The following is a 19,930-nucleotide window of genomic DNA, read 5'->3' on the forward strand; positions in this document are numbered from 1 at the left end:
TTTTTGGTCTCGACCCAGGCTTTTAAAATTGTTCATCAAGCGAGCAACGCCTGTCTACTATTGTTTTACTTCCTCTTTCATTTTAATGTGATGTTCCACGTTTGCAGATCGAAACCATGTATAGAACCTATGTACGTAAGTCTTTTCGTGGTATTTCTTATGAATTGTTTTACAGTACTGTTTCTGTTTCATTAGTGTAGATCCTTAACAAGTGGAATGCTTTTCACCCGGGGGTTTAAATTAGGTTAAATATTTGTGTGGGAACTGCAGTGTTTACCTCGTAGTCACTAAAACATGGAACGACCTACAACCACCTAAAACCACCTAAAACCATCTACAACCACCTACAACCACCTCAAAAAAATTCAACAACCACCTACAACCATCTACAACCACCTCAAAAACATCTACAACCACTCGCAAACAATCTAAAACCATCTAAAACAAGGTATAAATGTCTCAAATAAGGCGAGACGACAACATGTCACGTACATGAAATACGAGAATCGAACAAAACATCCACTTCCCCCTAAAATCTTACTCTCCCTGGTCCCTTGTATCATCAACCATTGGCTGAATGTCACGAAATGAAATGCGAGATCATGCTAAGTATATTAAAAGACTTAAAGAACTTTACAAAATGAACTATCAAGTCACAAAAAATAATGAAATAAAATAACAAACTCGTAGTCGAAAGACTGACTTGATTTGGCTTTTTCTGCATTCATACAGTTGTACGAATGGTGACACGTATGAATGGTGACTCATGATCACGTTTTGCTCCTGCTGAGATTCTAAATGAAATTTTCCAGACATATTCCAGATTTCGCACCATATGTGATCACTGGTAATGTGACATTTGAAACATGATTTTAAAACAATTAAAAATCACAAACCATCAGTTGTTGCTTAAATTATAATCAAATTGTCGATGAGTTTCACAAGAGAGAGGAAACAAAATCAAACTTATATCCCAGCCCTCTCAACATAAGAGGACAGTGCGGTGGAAGTTTTGTGTTAAGCTTAATGGTTGATGATACAAGGGACCAGGGAGAGTAAGATTTTGGGGGGAAGTGGATGTTTTGTTCGATTCTCGTATTTCATGTACGTGACATGTTGTCGTCTTGCCTTATTTGAGACATTTATACCTTGTTTTAGATGGTTTTAGATTGTTTGCGAGTGGTTGTAGATGTTTTTGAGGTGGTTGTAGATGGTTGTAGGTGGTTGTTGAATTTTTTTGAGGTGGTTGTAGGTGGTTGTAGATGGTTTTAGGTGGTTTTAGGTGGTTGTAGGTCGTTCCATGTTTTAGTGACTACGGTGTTTACCTACGTGTACGTTAGGCTTACAAATAATTAGAGTTCTTTGTCTACGTCAAGCCGATTTTTCACCGAGATTGTATAAAAGATGGTAATTATGGCGTCTGCACCTATATAATGTGGAAAAACCTATGATTGTCCTGATTTAATTGCGCATTTTTAAAAAACATTGAGAGCATTTATATGCTGTGTGTATTTGCCGGCTGATGATGCCACTTGCCCTCATGGACACAGAAAGGGCAGAGGAAAAAATGCACTTTATATGAGCGTCAATGTATTTAGCACTGAAGTACTGGGCACACTATTGTTACATCTCCGACTAGAGATGGGATTACCATTTTACACGGTCATCTGAGCCATGTGAAGGTCTAGCTGTTTAGGGTACAGTCAGTAACAAAATTTCTCAGCTATGTTAAGACTCTGAGTGTATTAGTCCAGCCCTGGGAATCAAACCCACAAGATCCCTCTCTGCAGTCAACCACTCTACTGACTGAGCTAATCCTGCTGCCTCCTTCTCCTGTAGAACCCAAGTGCACCAGGGATGCATAATTATGCAGGAGACTGGAGTGACAGCCACACAAGAGTTTCATACAAAGAAAAACCTGGCTTCTTTGGACAAATACAGCAGAGTTTCTGGGCATCTCTTTTTGGAATTCTTCTTGTTGTTGTCTCATTTCCTGTCATTTACTGGAATGAGGTACATGTAACAGAGAAGTAATGAGGTTTGCTTTTTTGATACTGGTATAAAAATTAGTTGATTGTCCGATGGAAGGATACAACAAGCAGAACATTTGTTGCTGAAGAAGGGTATTCTTATAAATGGTGATAACATGTGGATTAAAAATATTTTGATATGTAAACACATAGTTTTAATTGCAAATTTTTAATCTCTCATGTTCTCAACCAACAAACTGCTGTAGTCAAAACAAATTAATACCTGGCCAAAAAATGCTAGTGTTGCTGAAAATTGAGAGGTAGATGAAGGGTAGTGTTCTCTCTAAAGCTGAAGGGGTTCAATTGCCAAAAGAGCCCTAAAATAATTAAGTGACTCTGATCTTTAAATGATTGTCAAGTTAGCAAATTGTGAAGAAAAGGTAAAATTTGGAAGGGAAAATCTAGCAAAGTGGCAGAAGGCACTTAAGAAAAAATTATTGGGGCTTTCTTTCCTGGCACCCCTTCAATCAGTAAGCATTTTCATATATTTTTGGCTAAGGAGCAGTAATAAGTTTTATTGCTGCATGATCATTAATATTTTGCTGCCAATACATGGAGACATAAAATTACTACTGAAAAATATTAAATGATTCTGTTTTAAACAAACAATAACTTACTATAGTAATTAACTGCCTAATTGTGAAAATTGCTTTATTATTTAATATATTATCACCACAATAGGGAAGAGCCGTTCAAACAGCCCTATCATTAGATGAAGGCCTGAGACAAGTTGTTCGTCTTCAATATATTGATCAAGTCAGTCCTGAGTATGACAACAGCTTGGTTCACTTAACAGGAAGTTTACAAACAGACAGAGTAAGTTCCACTCTTGGATCCTAATCTAAAGCCCCAGGTTTCCTGTACAATTATTTATTGTTGCAACTGCTGAAATAAGTCCAGTGATCAAGACAATATGTTTTATTTTTTAATATTGATCGGGAAAACAATTATACATTATGATACTTGTAGAACCACTGGTGCTATAATTAATTATTGTTGAAGAGTTGTTTCCATAGTGAATCTTGACAAAAACAGAGCTCACAACATTTCTGAAAACAAGTTTGATTGGGTCTTAATCGGTATAGTAACCTTTAAGGTACCTGTTTTAAACATGCTAGGGAAACAAGACGTTCACGCCTATCATTCATCATCAAACTGAACTAACTGAGGTGTTGTTTTCTTAGCCTCTAAGTGATGAACAATACGGCATTGCTGTCAGGGCTGTGAAGCTAAGAAGAAAGGTTGAAATGTATCAGTGGGTGGAGCATAAAAAGACTCGGTAAAATATATATTATAACCTCAATTATTATTAGACAGTTATCAGTACTGCTTATAGAGAGGGATTAATGTGCATAAATGTGGGTTTGTAACCAGGGGGATTTGCTGATATTATACATTAATTCAAGGGTTTGGTCAAAAACTGCAAAAACATAAGTGATGATTTTGCTGAAATACAAAGTTGTTTAAAAGTCACTGAATTTTCATGAATGATTATTTTCCCTGTGTTACAAAACAGGCGTTTGCTTTTTTGATACAATGGATTCCTGATCAGCACTAGGGCTATTGATCGAAGCAATATTATTTAGTATGGTTCTACTTATCTTTGACTTTATTTCCTCAGAATTAATTATGCATTGATTCACTTCACTCACCTACTTCATCCAATTAATTTTTTTTAGAGAATATGACGAGGGAGGAAAAACAAGAGTAGAAACAACTTTTTCTTACTGTAAGTAAATAAATAAATAAATAAATAAAAAAGTGATCTATATATAATTCCACTATTTTTTTTACATGCCATTATATTTTCCTTTGAGATAACATAGTCATTGAACAGTATACTTGACTGTGTATGGATATCATCACTTATTTTACAAGGGGGTGAAGCATTGCCGCCAGTTACCTTTGGCAGGATAAATGACACTGATAAATGTCTGTGCTAGTCCTTCTATTTTTTACTGTACATGCATAATATGCATGTACAGTAAAAAATAAAAGGACCAGCACAGACATATTATGTTACAGGTCAAAATTAAATCCTTGAAATATATGGTTATTGTAGCAATGGAGTGGAAAGACCATATTGTTAGAAGTGGTGAGTTTGATAATCCATCAGGACATCAAAACCCTCACAGCATGCCGGTGGAATCTTATACAATTAAATCAGACCCAGTCAAGGTTGGAGCGTTCATTTTGTCAAAAGGTAAAGTACAGTATCATATGTGAATAAATCTTCTTTTCTTTTAATGAAGAAGCCTAACCGTATAAACCTTGAAATATAAAGAAGATCATCACAGTTGAAGAATAACATGCAATTTAGGCAGTTGAGAAAAGAATGCCTGAAAAAATTCAGGCGTGTCAGGATTTGAACCTGGACCTCTGTGATCCTGGTACAGCACTCTAACCAATTATGCTGTAGCAAAAGCACTTCCACCAAAATTAATAAAAAGTTTGAGGTCATGCCATTTCCTGATAACTTTTTTTGTTATTATTTTATTCTTTTGACTTTCTTTTTATTTATTTCTCATTCTTTTTTTTAGGCCTTGTTGAAAAAATAAATGAGTTTCACCCGCTTGCTCCAAGAGATTTGGTCAAAAGAGGACGAAAAATGTACATTCACGATGGAATGTTTTATCATACAAAGGATCAGTTTTATCCCGCGGTAAGAAAACTCAAGCAGCCATTATAGCATCTCGGCACAGGTTTTCATCCACGAATGCTCTCATAACCTGCAACACATTGTCAGATGACCAGGACATAATTGAATTGCCTGCCTTCTACAACAATGTCATTTTTTCCAATACATTGTACAGGCATTGAGAAAAATTACTCCCAGAAAATATTAATGCCATTAACACTATACTGGATGACTCTTCAGGTTGCTGTAAGTACAATATGTTGGAACTGTTGAAACTATAAAGATCCAAATAAATGAGCAACTCAATCAGCCTTACATGTAGTGAAAAAGTTATTTTATTAATGAAAAGAAGATATTATACAGCTTTTTTGTTCTGTCTTGATTTTTTTTTTTAAGTGTTTCACTGCTATGCAAATAACTAATAATTTATATCATTTCTAATATACCTATTTTGTTGTTGTTATTGTTTAGGTTGGTGATGTGCGGGTGCAGTTTTCTTATGCTGGACTGAGTGGAAAACCTGGCTCGGGACTAGGGGACCCCCTGAAGGTAGAGAAATACTCTCAAGAGTAATCAATAACCAAACTACTCCCTCTTAAGAAAACAAGCGACAACATGTGAAACTTGCACATGCTTGCAGAACTTAGAAAAAAAATGATTGCTTCTGTTTTTCTATAAACAGGTCAGTATTGTTGCCCGACAGCAAGGAGGAGCACTGTCCCATTATAACACCGAATCTGGGGATACACTGGAGTTTCTCTACCCTGGAGAAATGAGTGCAGAGGTAAATAAAAATGTTTTCAAACAACAACACATATCTACACCTGAATGTACTTTCTTCTTTTGGACTTAATGGCATACCAGAACAGGTTTCAAAAATAGGCTTGGCATTTTCAAATCATCTATTTACAGTTTAATTAAACCAATGAGAAGTTGGCCAAATTTTGGTATTTTCATTCTCCACCTTAATAAAGTTCTTTTTTGTTTGTTTGTTTTCTGAATTGCAGGAGATTTTTGATGCCGAGCATTCTGCCAATACTCTTCTCACTTGGGCCCTGAGGGGAGTAGGTTGGGTCTTGATGTTTATCGGATTTCAAATGATGACAAGCATTCTTACTTTGTTGAGTAAGTAAAACGATAAACATTTCCTTAAGGCAGTCATTGTAGACAGTCAGGTAAAGGAACAGTAGGCCCTAGCTATAGCCCTAATACAAGGGCTTCTTGCTAGGAAGAACAAAAGAAATCAGAGGTTTCAAAGACCTGACACCAGCTATGTGTTAGAAATTTAAACATGCTTTGTTTTATTTTCCAGTCTCTTGGGTGCCAATTGTCCGTGAGCTGGTGGGCCTGGGTTTGACCTTACTATGCCTGTGTCTTGCCACCTCGTTGTCATTGGTTACCATAGCAATTGGCTGGATCGCTCACCGACCACTTCTAGGCATGACATTATTGGCAGCAGCTGCTGTGCCAATACTGATATCTAGACAACGGAGGCAGAATACTTATGACCGCGACAGATGAACACAGAGCTTTCAGTATTAACATTAGAACGATCATAGTTCTATGCTATCATTGGTTGCTATTAAGGTATATTTTTAACAGATCTCTATGTATATGGGAGAACACTAGTCTGCAGAGAGTGCACTTTACACACTGAGGGTCCAATGGCACAGAGTTTTCACAGGCTGCTCTAATCTTAGACATGTTTTAGATCCATTTTCCAGTCAAAATCTGAGTTACAGAGAAAGGAAAGCAGTGGAACTCTTGTGGAAGTCTGAATTGTCAAACTAGACTGGTCTAACCTAAATTTGACGTGACTTTGGCAGTTCATGTCAAGCATTGGCTTCTGTATAAACTATAAATTTATTTTATAAGGTAGATAATAACCCAAACATGGGCTTATTTCCTGAAGAGGGACTGGTTATTAAGCCTAGATTCAATGCAACTGTATAGATGCCTACCAACTTGAATTGTTTGTTATATAGGTAGCAAGCATTAATTTAAAATGTTTATGGAGTGGCATACAAAGGGGAGCTCAAAGATTTTTACCTGAATTTTATTTACAATATATTTATCAGGCTGATAACGTAGAAACTAACTAAAAGAAACAACTACCTACTTAGTTATAGTACGTAGTATTTTGAAACAGATAACCTGCTCACTTGGACTTTATAATTATTATAATTATATACAACAGTTTTAGTATAATTAAGAGAGCAAGGCCCAATTTTCATGTTACTGCCATGCTAAGAATAGCCAAATGAAGTAAGTCTCTAGTGAAACTTGGTTTCAAACGACAAATTTGATTCAGCTGAATAATAAAAAAATAGAGGACAGGGTGCAAAGAAAATCATTTAAATTACAGCTTGCCATTCGGGCAAGCTGAAGCTAGCATTTACCAGGCCAGACATCATTTTAACTGGCCCCAAAAACGTTTTGACTAGCAGAATTGATTTCACAGTTCTTCTGTTATTCAACTTCCTTAAAAAACATCACTTGCTCATCGGGCGAGTTAAAAACAGAACTCACTAGCTCGATAGCAAAATCCACTAGCCCCGGCTATATATGACGGACACTACTTTCTTTGCATGCTGGAGGATAGTTTAATGTGTTTTTAAAATGTAGAATGTATTTTCAATGTATTTGTAATTTGAAAATTGAGATCAGCATGGCAGTAGCATGACATTAGAAATCAAAACTATGCTGAATTTAATTTCTTCAACTGAGTTTGGCACAGAAGTAGCACAAAATTAAAGGAAACAGGCTAAAGCATCAATTCGTTGTTGCTTTTTTCTAAGCACAATTATCAAACTATTAGGGAGCTTAAGTAGCCATTACAGAGACAAGAACATCATCAAAAAACAATGAATAAATTGTTGGTTTTATGAACAAAAACAACAGCTCTGCACATGCATCACACTTTTTAGTACACTTTAACATCCACTGTATGACTACGACATTTTATGGAGGACGTAATCATACAACAACGAATTTCCTTTCTCTCTTTGAACCTGGAAAAAGTCCAGGAAAATAGCTACAATTTGACAAACTGAGTGGGTCTAAATAGACAGAATAAATTTTAAAAGGATGCAAGTTCAATGATTTTCTGTCAGCAACATATTTTTCACTTTCACAGTTGTTTCTTAAGCTCCTATTAACATAATAATATAGTATCTTTGTTATGTGACTAGACTATACTCCCTGATGTCACGTATCCAATTTGCAGATATCATCATAAGGAATTCTATCAATTCTCTTGCCCCTGTGAGGTCCCTGAGGAAACACAATAACAAAATGCATTGTGTAACTACTACTACCAGTAGTGAATTCAACACTCAGTTAGCATTGCTGTTCTGGTCCTGGTTCAATTTTATTGTCTCTTGTTTCAGACTCATCACTATATCCAAAAACAAAGGAAAATAAAATTCAAAGGTATGGGAGGGGGCGGGGGAGCGGGGGAGCAGAGGGAAGCAGTCTAGTCTTGAATCCAGTCTAGCCACTTCAAAGGAAGAGAAATGTGGAGTAGAAAATGGAGATGAGTCAATTACCCTCACCATATTTAACTTGGGTGATGAAACTTAATGATATTAAAAGAAAAGAATTTTATTATAGTCAGAGTGTTCATTTCATGAAACATTATCCCATATTGTGTTGGAACATAAGATTTATCTGAGGGAATTCTTCAAGGTTTTATAACATTTATTTGAATTAAATGTCAGTAGTCAAAACAACTTGATCTTTGTAGCACCTTTGACTGTGATTAGCTAAAGAGTCGGCTGTGTAGGAGACAAGGAAAGGGAAATCAGGTAAGGGGCAGGCAAGAGGCCTTGCAATATCACGCAGCGATTTTCCTCTCCTCTCCTCCACTCTTAGCAGGCCAAGATGACGTAAGGGAAGCGTAATTTCCTCATTCTAACTTGCAAGGAAGGGAAGTCCTGTTAAAAGGAGACAAATCTGACTTACATCTTTAAGATCCACTGTAACTGAAAAGCTTTTTTCATCCAGTGATACAAGTGATGCTTTTGATCCTCTGTGGATGCCATTTACAATCAGTACAGTTTTACCTGAAAATCCATTTACAAGTTTTGCTAGTAAGCACTTCGTTACAAGTTGTGACACTTTGCTTCTCTCAAGATTTCACAGAAAAATAAATTGGTATACATTCTTACAGTACATCCTTCAAAGCATAGTTTGCTGATATTTGAAGAAAATTGTGACTCAAGTTACTCTTTGACCTGTGCTGACTCATAAGCTGTCTTGGAGTGAATCTACATTGTATAATGGACCAGAAATAACATTGAAAATTTCACTACCACTCTAGCTGTAGCCTGACTCCTCTCCTTTAAAATCAAAGCAAGATAATCCCAGTAAAAGCAGGTTTTGTGCAAGCCTTGGAGAATTCTAGGACAGTAATCAAAATGATTTTTTCATAGTGAACCAGTCTAGGCTCTTAAAAGTAGAGCACTATATTAAGCCTGAGAAAACAGCCGCCATTTTGCAATGTCATGACCAATAATTTCCCTGTAAAATGACATCTGAGGGATGAGTGTGGAAATCCCATACTGACGGTGTGTCATTTCCCAAATCTGGGTAGTGCTTTTGATTGGTCGTGCCAGGGGCGGATCTAGGGGGAGGGTGCAGGGGGTGTGCACCCCCCCCCCCCTGAGATGACCTGCGGTTTTCAAATACAACTGGTATTCTGCGGAAAAAAAAGTGGTTTATTGGTGTTGAAGTAGAGCAAGAGACGAGTGCACCCTCTCCTAAAAAAAATCCTGGATCCGCCCCTGTCGTGCCACATGGGAAATTCACTTTAACCAGTCAGAAGTACACTGTACTACCCAGATCTGGTTTAATAGTGACACAACATCAATATTGAATTTCTGGAGTCAGTCGCGAAATGTCAGCTTGTTTTTTTAATGCTACACTAGTGTATTATGATTCACACTTACCAAAAGCTGGGATAACTGTTTCCAGGTGATCCTGATCAACTTTAATCACATCTCCACTATCTGACATCTTTACAACAGCGACGAATAAGTTCTGAATATCCTGCAATTAAAAAAACAAAACATAATAATACACGACATTAATATTAATTCTGTCCTGTCCTCAGAAAGTGTTTTTTATCTATTTCTTTTTATGGACAATAATCCATAAGAAGTAGGAGCCCCAAAAGGTTTCTGCGGATCTCCTTCTTGGAACCCAAGATTCAGGAATCTAATGAACAAATGTGTATTTGGGTGTGGGGTGGGACGGGGGATCTTCACTGTAGTGACTTAATGAAGTGGGATGAGAAAGAAAATTCTGGCCTTGTTTTATTTCATCTATGTGTGTTTCTTTTTAAACCAAACACATACCTTGACTGTTCCTTTCTTTTTGTAGTATTTATCACCAAGTTTTTTGGTTACAACTTTGACTATAAGTCCCTGTAAAGGAAGGAATAACAGCCAAGAAGGCACTTAATTAAAACAAGATAACCTCAGTGCTTCAGATTCAGATGATGCATAATAAAATCAAACTCAAGTGTACAGGAAAATGTAATGAAATCGGACATGGAAAAAAGATTAATGCGTCTGGAAGTCTGCGATAAACAGTTTTGAAACAGCATTTTTATAAATAGTTTGCAATCTTAATCTGTTGGAAAGAAATTTCTACCTTGCAGTTCGCGAGGGAGGGGAAGGTGGGGGCGGGGGAGGGGAGTGATTGAGTCTCTAGGGTACCTTTGCTATCCAGTTACTTTTGCGGCTGGCTTTCATCTTTTCCTGTTCTTGCATCTGTCGAGAAAAAAAAAACTGTGAATATTATTATTATTATTACAAAAAAGACTGCTTGAAAGAAAGGTTGTTTTATTATGTACAATATCAGTGGCATTCCTGATCGTAATGACTAATAAAACGAAGATACTGTAATAGCAAATCAAAAGTCAAATGAACAACCCAACAAAAACACTCACTTCCATGATTTCTTCCAAAGCTGATTTTCGTTTTAAACTGCAGAAAGAATTACAGTATAGCAATCATGCATCTGAATGGGAAATTTTTCCACTTACTGATACTTTATTTTATGTTTTTCAACATTATGGAATGAAATTTGAGAATTGGCAAGAATTGTCTAGTGAGAGACAAAGGGAGTGAATACTAGGTACCTTTCTTTTGTTTTCTCTTTATCCATTTTTTTCTCCTTTTGTGAAGAGCTTAGAGAGGCTAAGGGATTCTGTAGAGATGAAGGATTTGACTCATCTATTCTGAAATTTAACCAAAAGGAAAGTTTGATGATATGTTTGTTAACTGTTTGTCTCACCGTGGAAATTGTCCTTTTAAGCATCAGAACATGGGGAAAATAAGAATGGAAAGTACTACGGATAATCAGTAAACATTATTTCCCACTGTTTATCATTAGGATAGGAATTGGGTAATAAGGGACGCATGGGCCCCACACTAAAACCGTAAAAAGAAAAGAAAAAAGAAAATCCTGAAATATTGCAGCCAAGAATAAACCATGCTTGCTCCCTAAGTTTCCTCTTCTGAAAAGGTAACCAACCCTAGCAAATCTTTTGCATAATATCCTTAGAGGCGGGATGGCTTTGAAAGGAAGAAAACGACCAAAGAACATTAATAATAATATTGGATGAGCATAACAAAACAGCCTAACAATAATATTATTAACACACACCTGCTAGGTCCAGGTAAAGGTTCTTTCTTTTTACCAGCTGGCATAGCAAAGGTTACTAGAAAGAGCATAGCAATAATTGCATGTTTAATATCATTTTCTTCATTAATTTTAATTTGTTTTATTCACTAAAGAAATTCTTATATCCCCCCTACAACGTAGTGGTTTATGTCTAAATGGGTTTCATATCTACATCTACAGTCAGCAACAAAATAAATAATTGGTTGAGACACTATAAGATCATTATTACAATATATCCTCTGCTGTTCTTGCATTTTGCAGACGTTTCCACTTGAAACAGGAAAAAAGCAAGTCTTCCCTCCCCCCTTCCCCCCCCCCCCCCCCCCCCGGCAATGTTAAGCTGCTGCTCTAGCTAATTGTACGAAACAAAAAACAATTCAAAAGTGAATGAGGGTTGGGGGGAGGGTTTCAGATTGTTTTTACCAAACTATACGCTACTGACAAAAGTGATTTATTTTAAACAATTTTGTTGCTGATCGTGGCATAAATAATAATAAAAAAGAATTTCCTTTTTAATGCAAACCTTTTTCCTCTTCATTTTCACGTTTTAACTCAGTAAAAACACTCTCTGCCTGGAAAGAAAAAAAAACTTTTATTTTTAATACTACTCACCACACAGTCTATAATTATGTCACACTAGTGATAGTGATACCACAGTGCTTTTACTAGTATAGTGAGGAAAAACCCTAGCTGCAAGGAAATATTGACAGGCCTAAGTCTACAACAGCAGACAGGAACAATGGGACAATTTAGCAAAGACAATAGACAAGATACCAAAAAATTAAAGAAAAAATCACCTCATCGACTTTTCTTGCTTTCTCCCTTTCAATTTGCCTTTCAAGTTGCTTGGCTAATACAAAAAAATATAATAATATTGCATAAATTTGATTATAATGTAAGTTCATTTATGACCCTAATTTTAGAGATCTTGAGATTGTTATTAAGAAAGACAACAGGAAAACCAACCAACACTCAATCAAATCAATATCAACGAGAACAACAAAAATCAATTGATATTAAAAAACAATTTTCATCAGTTTACTCAGAAAAATAATTTCTTACCATGTCTTTCTTCATCATCCATCTCCATTTTTTCCTTTGCTGCAACCGCCTGATTTTAAAAAAATCATTTTATCTACATTAAGGCAAAGCAAAAGTTCATAGACAGTTTGATGAGGTGAAAGGAAACATAAGCACTCTAAAAGAATGTTGGAATAAAGCTCTCCAACATGTTATAACAATAAATACCTTATTAATAATATTATTACTGTTTGCTCTCTCAGCTCAGAAATACCATGAATCATTGCTTTTATCCCATCAATCAAAAATTTATAAGTGTGTGTGCAAATATCTGGCAGGTATAGTGAGTAAGGTCTATCAAATAAACATAACTTTAAGTACCAAATGCTGCATGATCACAACTTTTTTTACCTTTTGTCTTTCAATAGTTTCAGGATCTCTGTCAATATAAGCTATAAACCATCCCTTCTCTGTCTCATCCACCTTGCAATGTCCTGTGCATACAAAGCAGTAAGAGACTCAGGGACAGTACATATACCTTCTTCGGGGTTCATACTATTTTGAGCTCTTCAAATTCCATGACTTTCTATGTCTTTTTCCAAGACCTTTTTAAGTTTTCCATGACCCTAGGTTTAGCCGTCATTTTCAAAACTTTCCTTGTTTTAGCATATTTTTTTACCTTAAATAGTTCAACAAAAACAAATTACTCTTAGACTAATTATTCCATCATACATCAGTTATCCTTGCTTTTAATGTCATCTGCAGTAACTCATATAATCTAATGAACAAAACTTTGATTTTCCATGAATAATCAAATGCCATGACCTTCCAGGCCTGGAAAATGAAATTCTCAAATTCCATGACTTTCCAGGTTTTCCATGACCTGTACTAACCCAGTTCCTATAAAAAAACCTTAAGACATGATATTAATTACCTTCTTTTCCTAGCCACTTCACAAAGTCAGTTAGAGTTTCCCACTGTGCAAGAACAATAGTAAATATGCCATTATTAAGGGTCAGTGTTCATGTTTAGACCATCAGATGGGTGCAATAAAAAAGGCCTTCAGTGAATCTAGATCAAATGTTAAATTCTCATTTGTGACACAGGTAATTGGAAGGACAGTCTTGCAGTTTATCAGTAGACACTTGGGGTGTTTTTGCCAGGCATGCCTTAATTAATTAATGCAATTAACAAATTATACTGACCTGTGTTGAATTCATATGAGTGTGATGTCTGTCACTGATGTACTCCTGATAAACTTGATTTGCACGCACCCTGCGAGTCCCTGAAAAACAACAGATTCACTTTAAACCAAAACACCAACATGACCAGTTTAAGCTAGTTAACTTCAGATGACTTAGTCAATGTTTATTAACAAAAACCTTGAAGGTTTCAGTAAGTAGGGTTAGCAAAAAACAATTATATTAACTTGGTGCTGTTCAAGTCAAATTATTATATGTATCCCAATCGTTGGCTAATCCAAGACTTCCTGCATGTTTGTAATGTTATAAATAAAAATAACCAGTCACGTACCAAACTGTCTCTTAAGAAGTTTCAGAAATTCGTCTTGAAATTCTCTGAAAGATAAAAACTAGATAATGGGTAACACGATACATACAGCGTTAACTTCCACCACTTATAAACCCAGGGCTTATACATCTTTATTAGGTGTTTTAATAGGATAGCTTAAAATGGAGGGGTTCGTATGCGAGGGAGCTTACAACAGTAATGCAAAAAAGGCTTTGAATCAAGCTATAGTGGTACTGATTAAAATGTGTTTTGAATTTAGTGGATTTTAATTAAGAAAAAGAAAAACATATGGTACCAATTCTCCTCATTTGCAGCTAGCCAGTGGCTGAATTGCAGAGGAACCAGACAGGTGAGATCAGACGTTAGCATGTAAAGGCGTACTCTTACAGCCACTTCAGTCCACGTTTTGATCACACCTCGCCCACCCAGACCAATGACAGCACAAGTCAGATAGACCAAGACGTCAGGGCCTACGCCCCCTACTCCTTTCGAACAATGTCACAGGTTTTTTCATGTCCCCTCAGCGTGCAGAGAATGTAGTGTCCGATTGCCCAGGGCTAATGGATCTTGCTATTGTGCTAGCGAATTCTGTTTTTAACTTGCCCGACAGGCAAGTGATGTTTTTTTGTGGAATTCAAATAACAGAAGAACTTTGAAATCAATTCTGCTTGTCAAAAAGCTTTTGGGGCTAGTTGAAATGATGACTGGGCTAGTAAATGTTAATTAGCTTCAGCTTGCCCAAAAGGCAAGCTGTAAAAATGGTTTTCTTTACACCCTGCCCCCTCCAACTGAAGTACAAGGATGAAAGAGACAAGGTCAACGGCTTAACGTCACCGCCCAATGACGCGATAATCTGAACTGAGAAAGGGGTTTCACAGCTTGCATGATCTCACCAGTTTCTTTTTAAAGACCTTGGTTAATGGTCCGGCCGGGCAGAGTGGCGGTTAAGCATTAAAACTAAAATAAATCAATGCTAGAGGGGATCTTATATCCAGGGGGTTTATAATATGATGTATTTTTTGTTTACAGGTATAGATGGGCCTATAACCAGAGGGGGGGGGGGGGGGGTATAAGTCGCAGTTTATGGTACAGTGAACACAAACTTCCTTTAACACAAATATAAGCTGGGGGCACATTTTTTGAGCAACATTTTGCTGAACCTACCTGGAGAAACTATCCATGTACTTATCAACATCTTCAGCTAACAACAGCAGCTGACGCTGGTGTGACTCGGACATGGTGTGACATTTGAAGCCATTCTGATCATTCCAAAAGAATGAGAAAGAAAGCTTTATAATATGATTGCAACACATTAAGCACTGACAGAAGTGAAGAAGCAACAAACTCTACACTAGTGACTTAACAGTGACACTTGGTATAAGAAAATATTATACTAGCAAAGCCGCGGGGTTGGGCGGGGGGGGGGGGGAGGAGAAGGAAATTTCCTTGACGCTCGTCATTTTGTTTAGGGCTGTAAATTGCAGATTTTTGTATTAATAAGCAGGGTGTTCAGGTCAAAATGCCAACATTGCGTAGAGCTCTCAGGTCGAAATGCCAGTAGTCTTAAGCAAACTGTACACTGCACATTGTGTGTGCTTTAAGCAGTACAGAAAGCAGAAGAAAAAAAAGAAAGGAAGGACTAAAAGGAACATATATTTCAATGACAACTTCTTTACGAGGTCATTAAAAGTTCCTATTTAAATTAATTCCAATTTTTCAACAAGCCTTAATTCCTGTTCTTTTCTTAAAGGGTCCATCGGGTGCTCAGTAGATGCACATAAAATGATAAGTGATTGAGGTCTAATCGAATGCGCTGTCACAAGTTTAAGATGAGTTACTGCTTTATTGTTTCTTTTCCTCACAGCACTACTCTACATCATTTCACGCATCCATTTTAATTTACGACTCGAACTTTATCCATGCTGGTGTTTGATTTATAAAGAATAAATGAGAACAGTAGGAAAACTTGTACAAGAAAGCTGTTATGTGTGGAGAGTTTGCCGAAATTTTAGAAGCTTTCAATTTTTATATTAAAACATTGTAAGCTTATCTTAAGCTTAAGCTTATATACCTCGTCTCGACATTGTTTTTGGCACATTTGACAATACCATCTCAACTTCTGCAGTCCTTTCGCCTTGATCCTATTTGATATGGCTTTTGGAGTTAACGCTCCTGCCTTTTCTTTTCCCATGCTGAAGGAGCAGATCAAGTACGATGAACAGTACGTTCACCGTCCGCCATTGTAGGACCAGAGTTCAACGCGAGGGTTGCTAGTGCCAGTTTCCTCGCCATAAGGGACCATACGAACTGCGACGGCGACGGCAACGGGAACATAAAAAAATTAAGCAATAGGTTTAATGAGCAAAACAACAACTTTGCACATGCATCAGGCTCTTTTGTTCATTTCTTTGCCATCCCTGCACAAATACGACGTGAAATGGCCAAATTTTACCTTCACTTGAGAACGGCAAGTGACAGAGGCTGTTCATGCGCGATTTCCGGTTTCGGTCAAGTCCTAAAAAAGTGACCCGCGCGAAAAACTTCGCCGCTCGTGTCTTCGGCCTTCGGCCGATGAAACGAAGCTCCCCGACGCACACGAGAAAAAAAACTCTGGTACCCAGTGTAGAACGGGAACGGCAAGGGCGCAAGGCTATAGATTCTAGCATCTCCGTCCGGGTGAGGCGCCGTCCCCTCTCTTCAGCTCCAACATAAATTCCCTTCTTTTCAGTATCAGGGCGACTTGGTATACGGTAATCGCGAAAACTTGGTTAAAGGATGAGAAGTCTATTTTTTAACGATGTTTTGATGGACGTCGTCGTTGTCGGTTAAGTTAAGAACACAACGATTGGACAGGTAAAGATGTTATTATGTATGTGTTATTATTGATACTTTTATGCCCTAAACAATGATCGCAAAAATTCCCATACTTAGCCTGCGAAAGTTGACGTAATAGCGTCACGGAAATCATTTGGCTGCTCCGGGTTCGCAGACGTTACTTTTCGGTGGAGAGAAGCGACGACCGGAAATACGTATGCGTTTGCAGGTTACCCCATACAAAGCCTTATACAGTAATATTTTTGTTATCCGACAACGATTCCGCTTACTCGTGAGCTTGGGGTGCCTGTAATTCTACTTGTCAGGTGTCAATGATTATCGTTCGATCTGGGTGTGGCCATATGAGTAAGCTGTTGAGAACTCTGAAGGTAAGGCAGGAGAGACGGTAAGAGTAATACATGTACACAGAAATGAGAGTACTTGCACGAGCCCATAATTCGGAGCGAGTAACTCCAATACCAGGCCTATGTCATGGGAGTCACGGCGCTTTTACGGACCAGTTTATTTTTAGACACATTTTAGAGCTTTTAGGTCACGGCTTCCGCCGCGAAAATAGAAGCTTCACCATGTCTATGAGTACATTCGCAATATAAGATATCAAATAGGAAACCTAAACATTAATATCATTCTTAGGTCTGAAAGTTTTGCTGACTGGTTTGTGGGATTTAAAGGATATTCAAAATTCGCGCCAAAACCGTTCTAAAAATAAACTAGTCCGTGAAAATGCCGTGACACTAGTGAATGGAACTTGCTCGCTGCGGGTTATGGGCTCCTGTTACTCCATATTAAGGTGAGGCTTTAAAAGAGCAGAGAGGTTTGCCATTGTTACCAGACGATATAAAAACAGAATACCGTGCCTCCATGAGCGATTCGCAGACAGGAGCTAATACAACAAGGTTGAATGAAAACATTATCCCTAACTCTCACCCTAAAGAAAGGGGCTAAAGACATGTTCGTCACCAAGTCATTTTATTTTTTTTCTTTTTCGCGGTTTTTTAATGTTTACACACACTAGGGAATGTTTTAACGGATGAGATTATTTACTTAGGAAAATACAAAACATTTCGTGATGTAAATATCTTTATTTTGTTGAGTAAATTAGTTTTCTCGCTTTTAATGAATCTGAAAAGTAAAATTCATAGAACTGATATGGCAATTTAACTCAGGCTATTTCGTAACTGGGCCAGCGCTGAAATGACTGTTTTTAAGCTTTTCTGACCAATATGTTTTCAAAAAAATAATAAAGAAAAAGAAGAAGAAAAAAGAAAACAGAGAATCTAGCTGTAATCCACAACAAAACTAAATTCAACTATACGGAGTACTCGTATGTTTAATCCGAAGGAATTCAATCTGGAAACCAAGAAATATTAAAAAGTGTGATAACTAAAAAATTGACAGAACCACTCCTCGCCAAGCATCAAAGATGCAAGCTACAAAAATAGTTTTTCCTTCTATAATCGTGTATCAGATAATTCCATTGCACGAAAAACTGTCGCATATAAATCTAATAGGAATTTTAAAAACGTTACCGCCAACTAATTTTTCAATCAGACAGTTTTTTTTCGTTCCATTTAATTTTATAACTAGCTCCAAATTAGCAAATACCAATGATACCTTAAAGAGTACAATTATTGCTTTTCCTCGATCTTCTATTATTATTATTCTCCTCGCTCTTTTTATCTTGCCTTTCTTTTTCTTTCTCTAGTGTGATTTTCAGGCTTATTGGACGCAAAACCCTGCGGTTTTAGCCCCTTTCCCCTAAATCAAATGACTGCAAACTAAATTCACTAGGTTCTTTCAATCAAAAATCCACTTACAAATATTTAGTCAGTTTAATTTGAACTTGACGTACAGCTATTCAAACTTAAAAACTGTGTTTAACTGCTTGAATCCTGTGACAGTTTAGTAAAATGGGAGAACCGCCGACTTCGGTTTGGGCTTGTACAGCAAAACAATCCCTCCCCATTCCCCCGCCCCCCCCCCCCCCCCCCCCCCCCACCCCCTCGATAAACACTCCTACCTTCTGCTCCAAGAAAAAAAAAAGTTGGTTAAAAGTAAAAAAATTCTGGTGCTTTTCGAAAATTTGCGTTCGAAGGGTTGCATGACTCAAGCTTTTATTGCAGCAAGTAAATGTTAAAAATAAATATTACTTGTCTTCAATGTATTTTTAATTACCAAAATTTCTGCAGTAATAAATGAGGTCCAAAACGAGATCGATGGTTCATTTAAGCCGTGTTTCAAAAGGACTAAAACAATGTTTCACTTAGTAATCTACCTCATCGACACCTTTTTACTCATAAAACATGGACGAAGAAATCCCTAATTCAGTTACAGCACAAGCAAGTTCCATTAGCAGCATTACTAGTTTCGTTAGCAAAGGTGTTTCATTTTTAATTGCACAATATATGCCCAGCCTTCGTGTTAAATCAAATGTTAGTACAAACATTATTTGTACACATAAGTCATGTAAACACTACATCCCCAAACACACAAATACCTTTTTATTGAACTCTGATAGCGTATTTCTCGCCTCGTCACCTTACACAGGTTGAACGAAATGAGAACGCATATCTTGAGCTGCAAAATGCCACTCGTTTTAATCGTCTCCGTAATCTTACTTCAAACTTCAGTAATACGAAGGTAAGAATAGTTCATTTGAAAGCGATTTTGTTAGGATGTTATTGGTCACAAAATTACGCTTTTTATAAATGTCCTCCTTTAAAGAAAAATGATTTTAGAAACAATTTTCGGTTCCCAAGTAAATTTAGACTTGAAAATTTCGTAATTATATTGAATTCCCTTGAAAAACACTGACTCAACCCTTTCCTCCCCTGGACATCCTTCACATCTCCTTGGAACGGACACCTAGAGTTTTTCCGGCCAGCCTTGGGCCTACTTTTTTTTTGTTGTTGTTGCCTTTTTTGGACTCTAAGAGGAGGTCATCTTGTTAAAACTGACACTTAGTGTTTTCAGTGAAATCTTTGTTAGAATGATTTTGACCGCATTGATGTATTTCAGTACAATGAAAATTTTCAATCCCTAATATACGCTACTTTTTTTGTATATTTTTCAGGATAGGTTGAGCTTCCAATTTTTTAAATAATAATTAATGTCCGGTCACACCTGTTTGCTTAGTTCTGGGTTCACTTATTGTTTTTTTTGCTAATTTTCCCATGTCTTCAGTGAA

At 37.0% G+C, this 19,930-nt stretch overlaps 2 protein-coding genes across 3 annotated transcripts; one reads left to right on the top strand and one right to left on the bottom strand.

The window, feature by feature from the left end:
- The first annotated feature begins 45 nt into the window (after window positions 1–45).
- On the top strand, window positions 46–7,652 carry LOC140923687 (transmembrane protein 43-like). Of its 2 annotated transcripts, XM_073373762.1 has the most exons (12): window positions 46–131; window positions 1,840–2,013; window positions 2,712–2,846; window positions 3,215–3,309; window positions 3,710–3,759; window positions 4,093–4,233; window positions 4,571–4,692; window positions 5,140–5,217; window positions 5,351–5,452; window positions 5,676–5,793; window positions 5,981–6,231; window positions 6,482–7,652. In XM_073373762.1, the coding sequence occupies exons 1-11, from the start codon at window positions 117–119 to the stop codon at window positions 6,187–6,189; spliced, it is 1,239 nt and encodes a 412-aa protein (XP_073229863.1). In that variant the 5' UTR covers window positions 46–116; the 3' UTR covers window positions 6,190–6,231; window positions 6,482–7,652. The 2 variants fall into 2 exon arrangements, with proteins under 2 accessions (XP_073229863.1, XP_073229862.1); XM_073373761.1 differs by having other exon boundaries at window positions 5,981–7,652.
- A 150-nt stretch (window positions 7,653–7,802) lies between these two features.
- LOC140923689 (DNA/RNA-binding protein KIN17-like) lies at window positions 7,803–16,130 on the bottom strand. Its single transcript, XM_073373763.1, has 17 exons — window positions 15,980–16,130; window positions 15,073–15,167; window positions 13,912–13,955; window positions 13,584–13,663; window positions 13,313–13,355; window positions 12,790–12,872; window positions 12,421–12,469; window positions 12,156–12,208; window positions 11,882–11,930; window positions 11,341–11,395; window positions 10,814–10,912; window positions 10,622–10,658; window positions 10,389–10,442; window positions 10,026–10,094; window positions 9,618–9,717; window positions 8,632–8,732; window positions 7,803–7,941 (listed from the first exon to the last, which is right to left on the bottom strand). Exons 1-17 carry the CDS (start codon window positions 16,097–16,099, stop codon window positions 7,876–7,878), a joined length of 1,197 nt encoding a protein of 398 aa, XP_073229864.1. The 5' UTR covers window positions 16,100–16,130; the 3' UTR covers window positions 7,803–7,875.
- Between the last annotated feature and the right edge of the window lie 3,800 nt (window positions 16,131–19,930).

This window comes from Porites lutea, chromosome 13 (assembly GCF_958299795.1).
Source record: "Porites lutea chromosome 13, jaPorLute2.1, whole genome shotgun sequence".
In the NCBI taxonomy this organism is placed as follows: Eukaryota; Metazoa; Cnidaria; class Anthozoa; order Scleractinia; family Poritidae; genus Porites; species Porites lutea.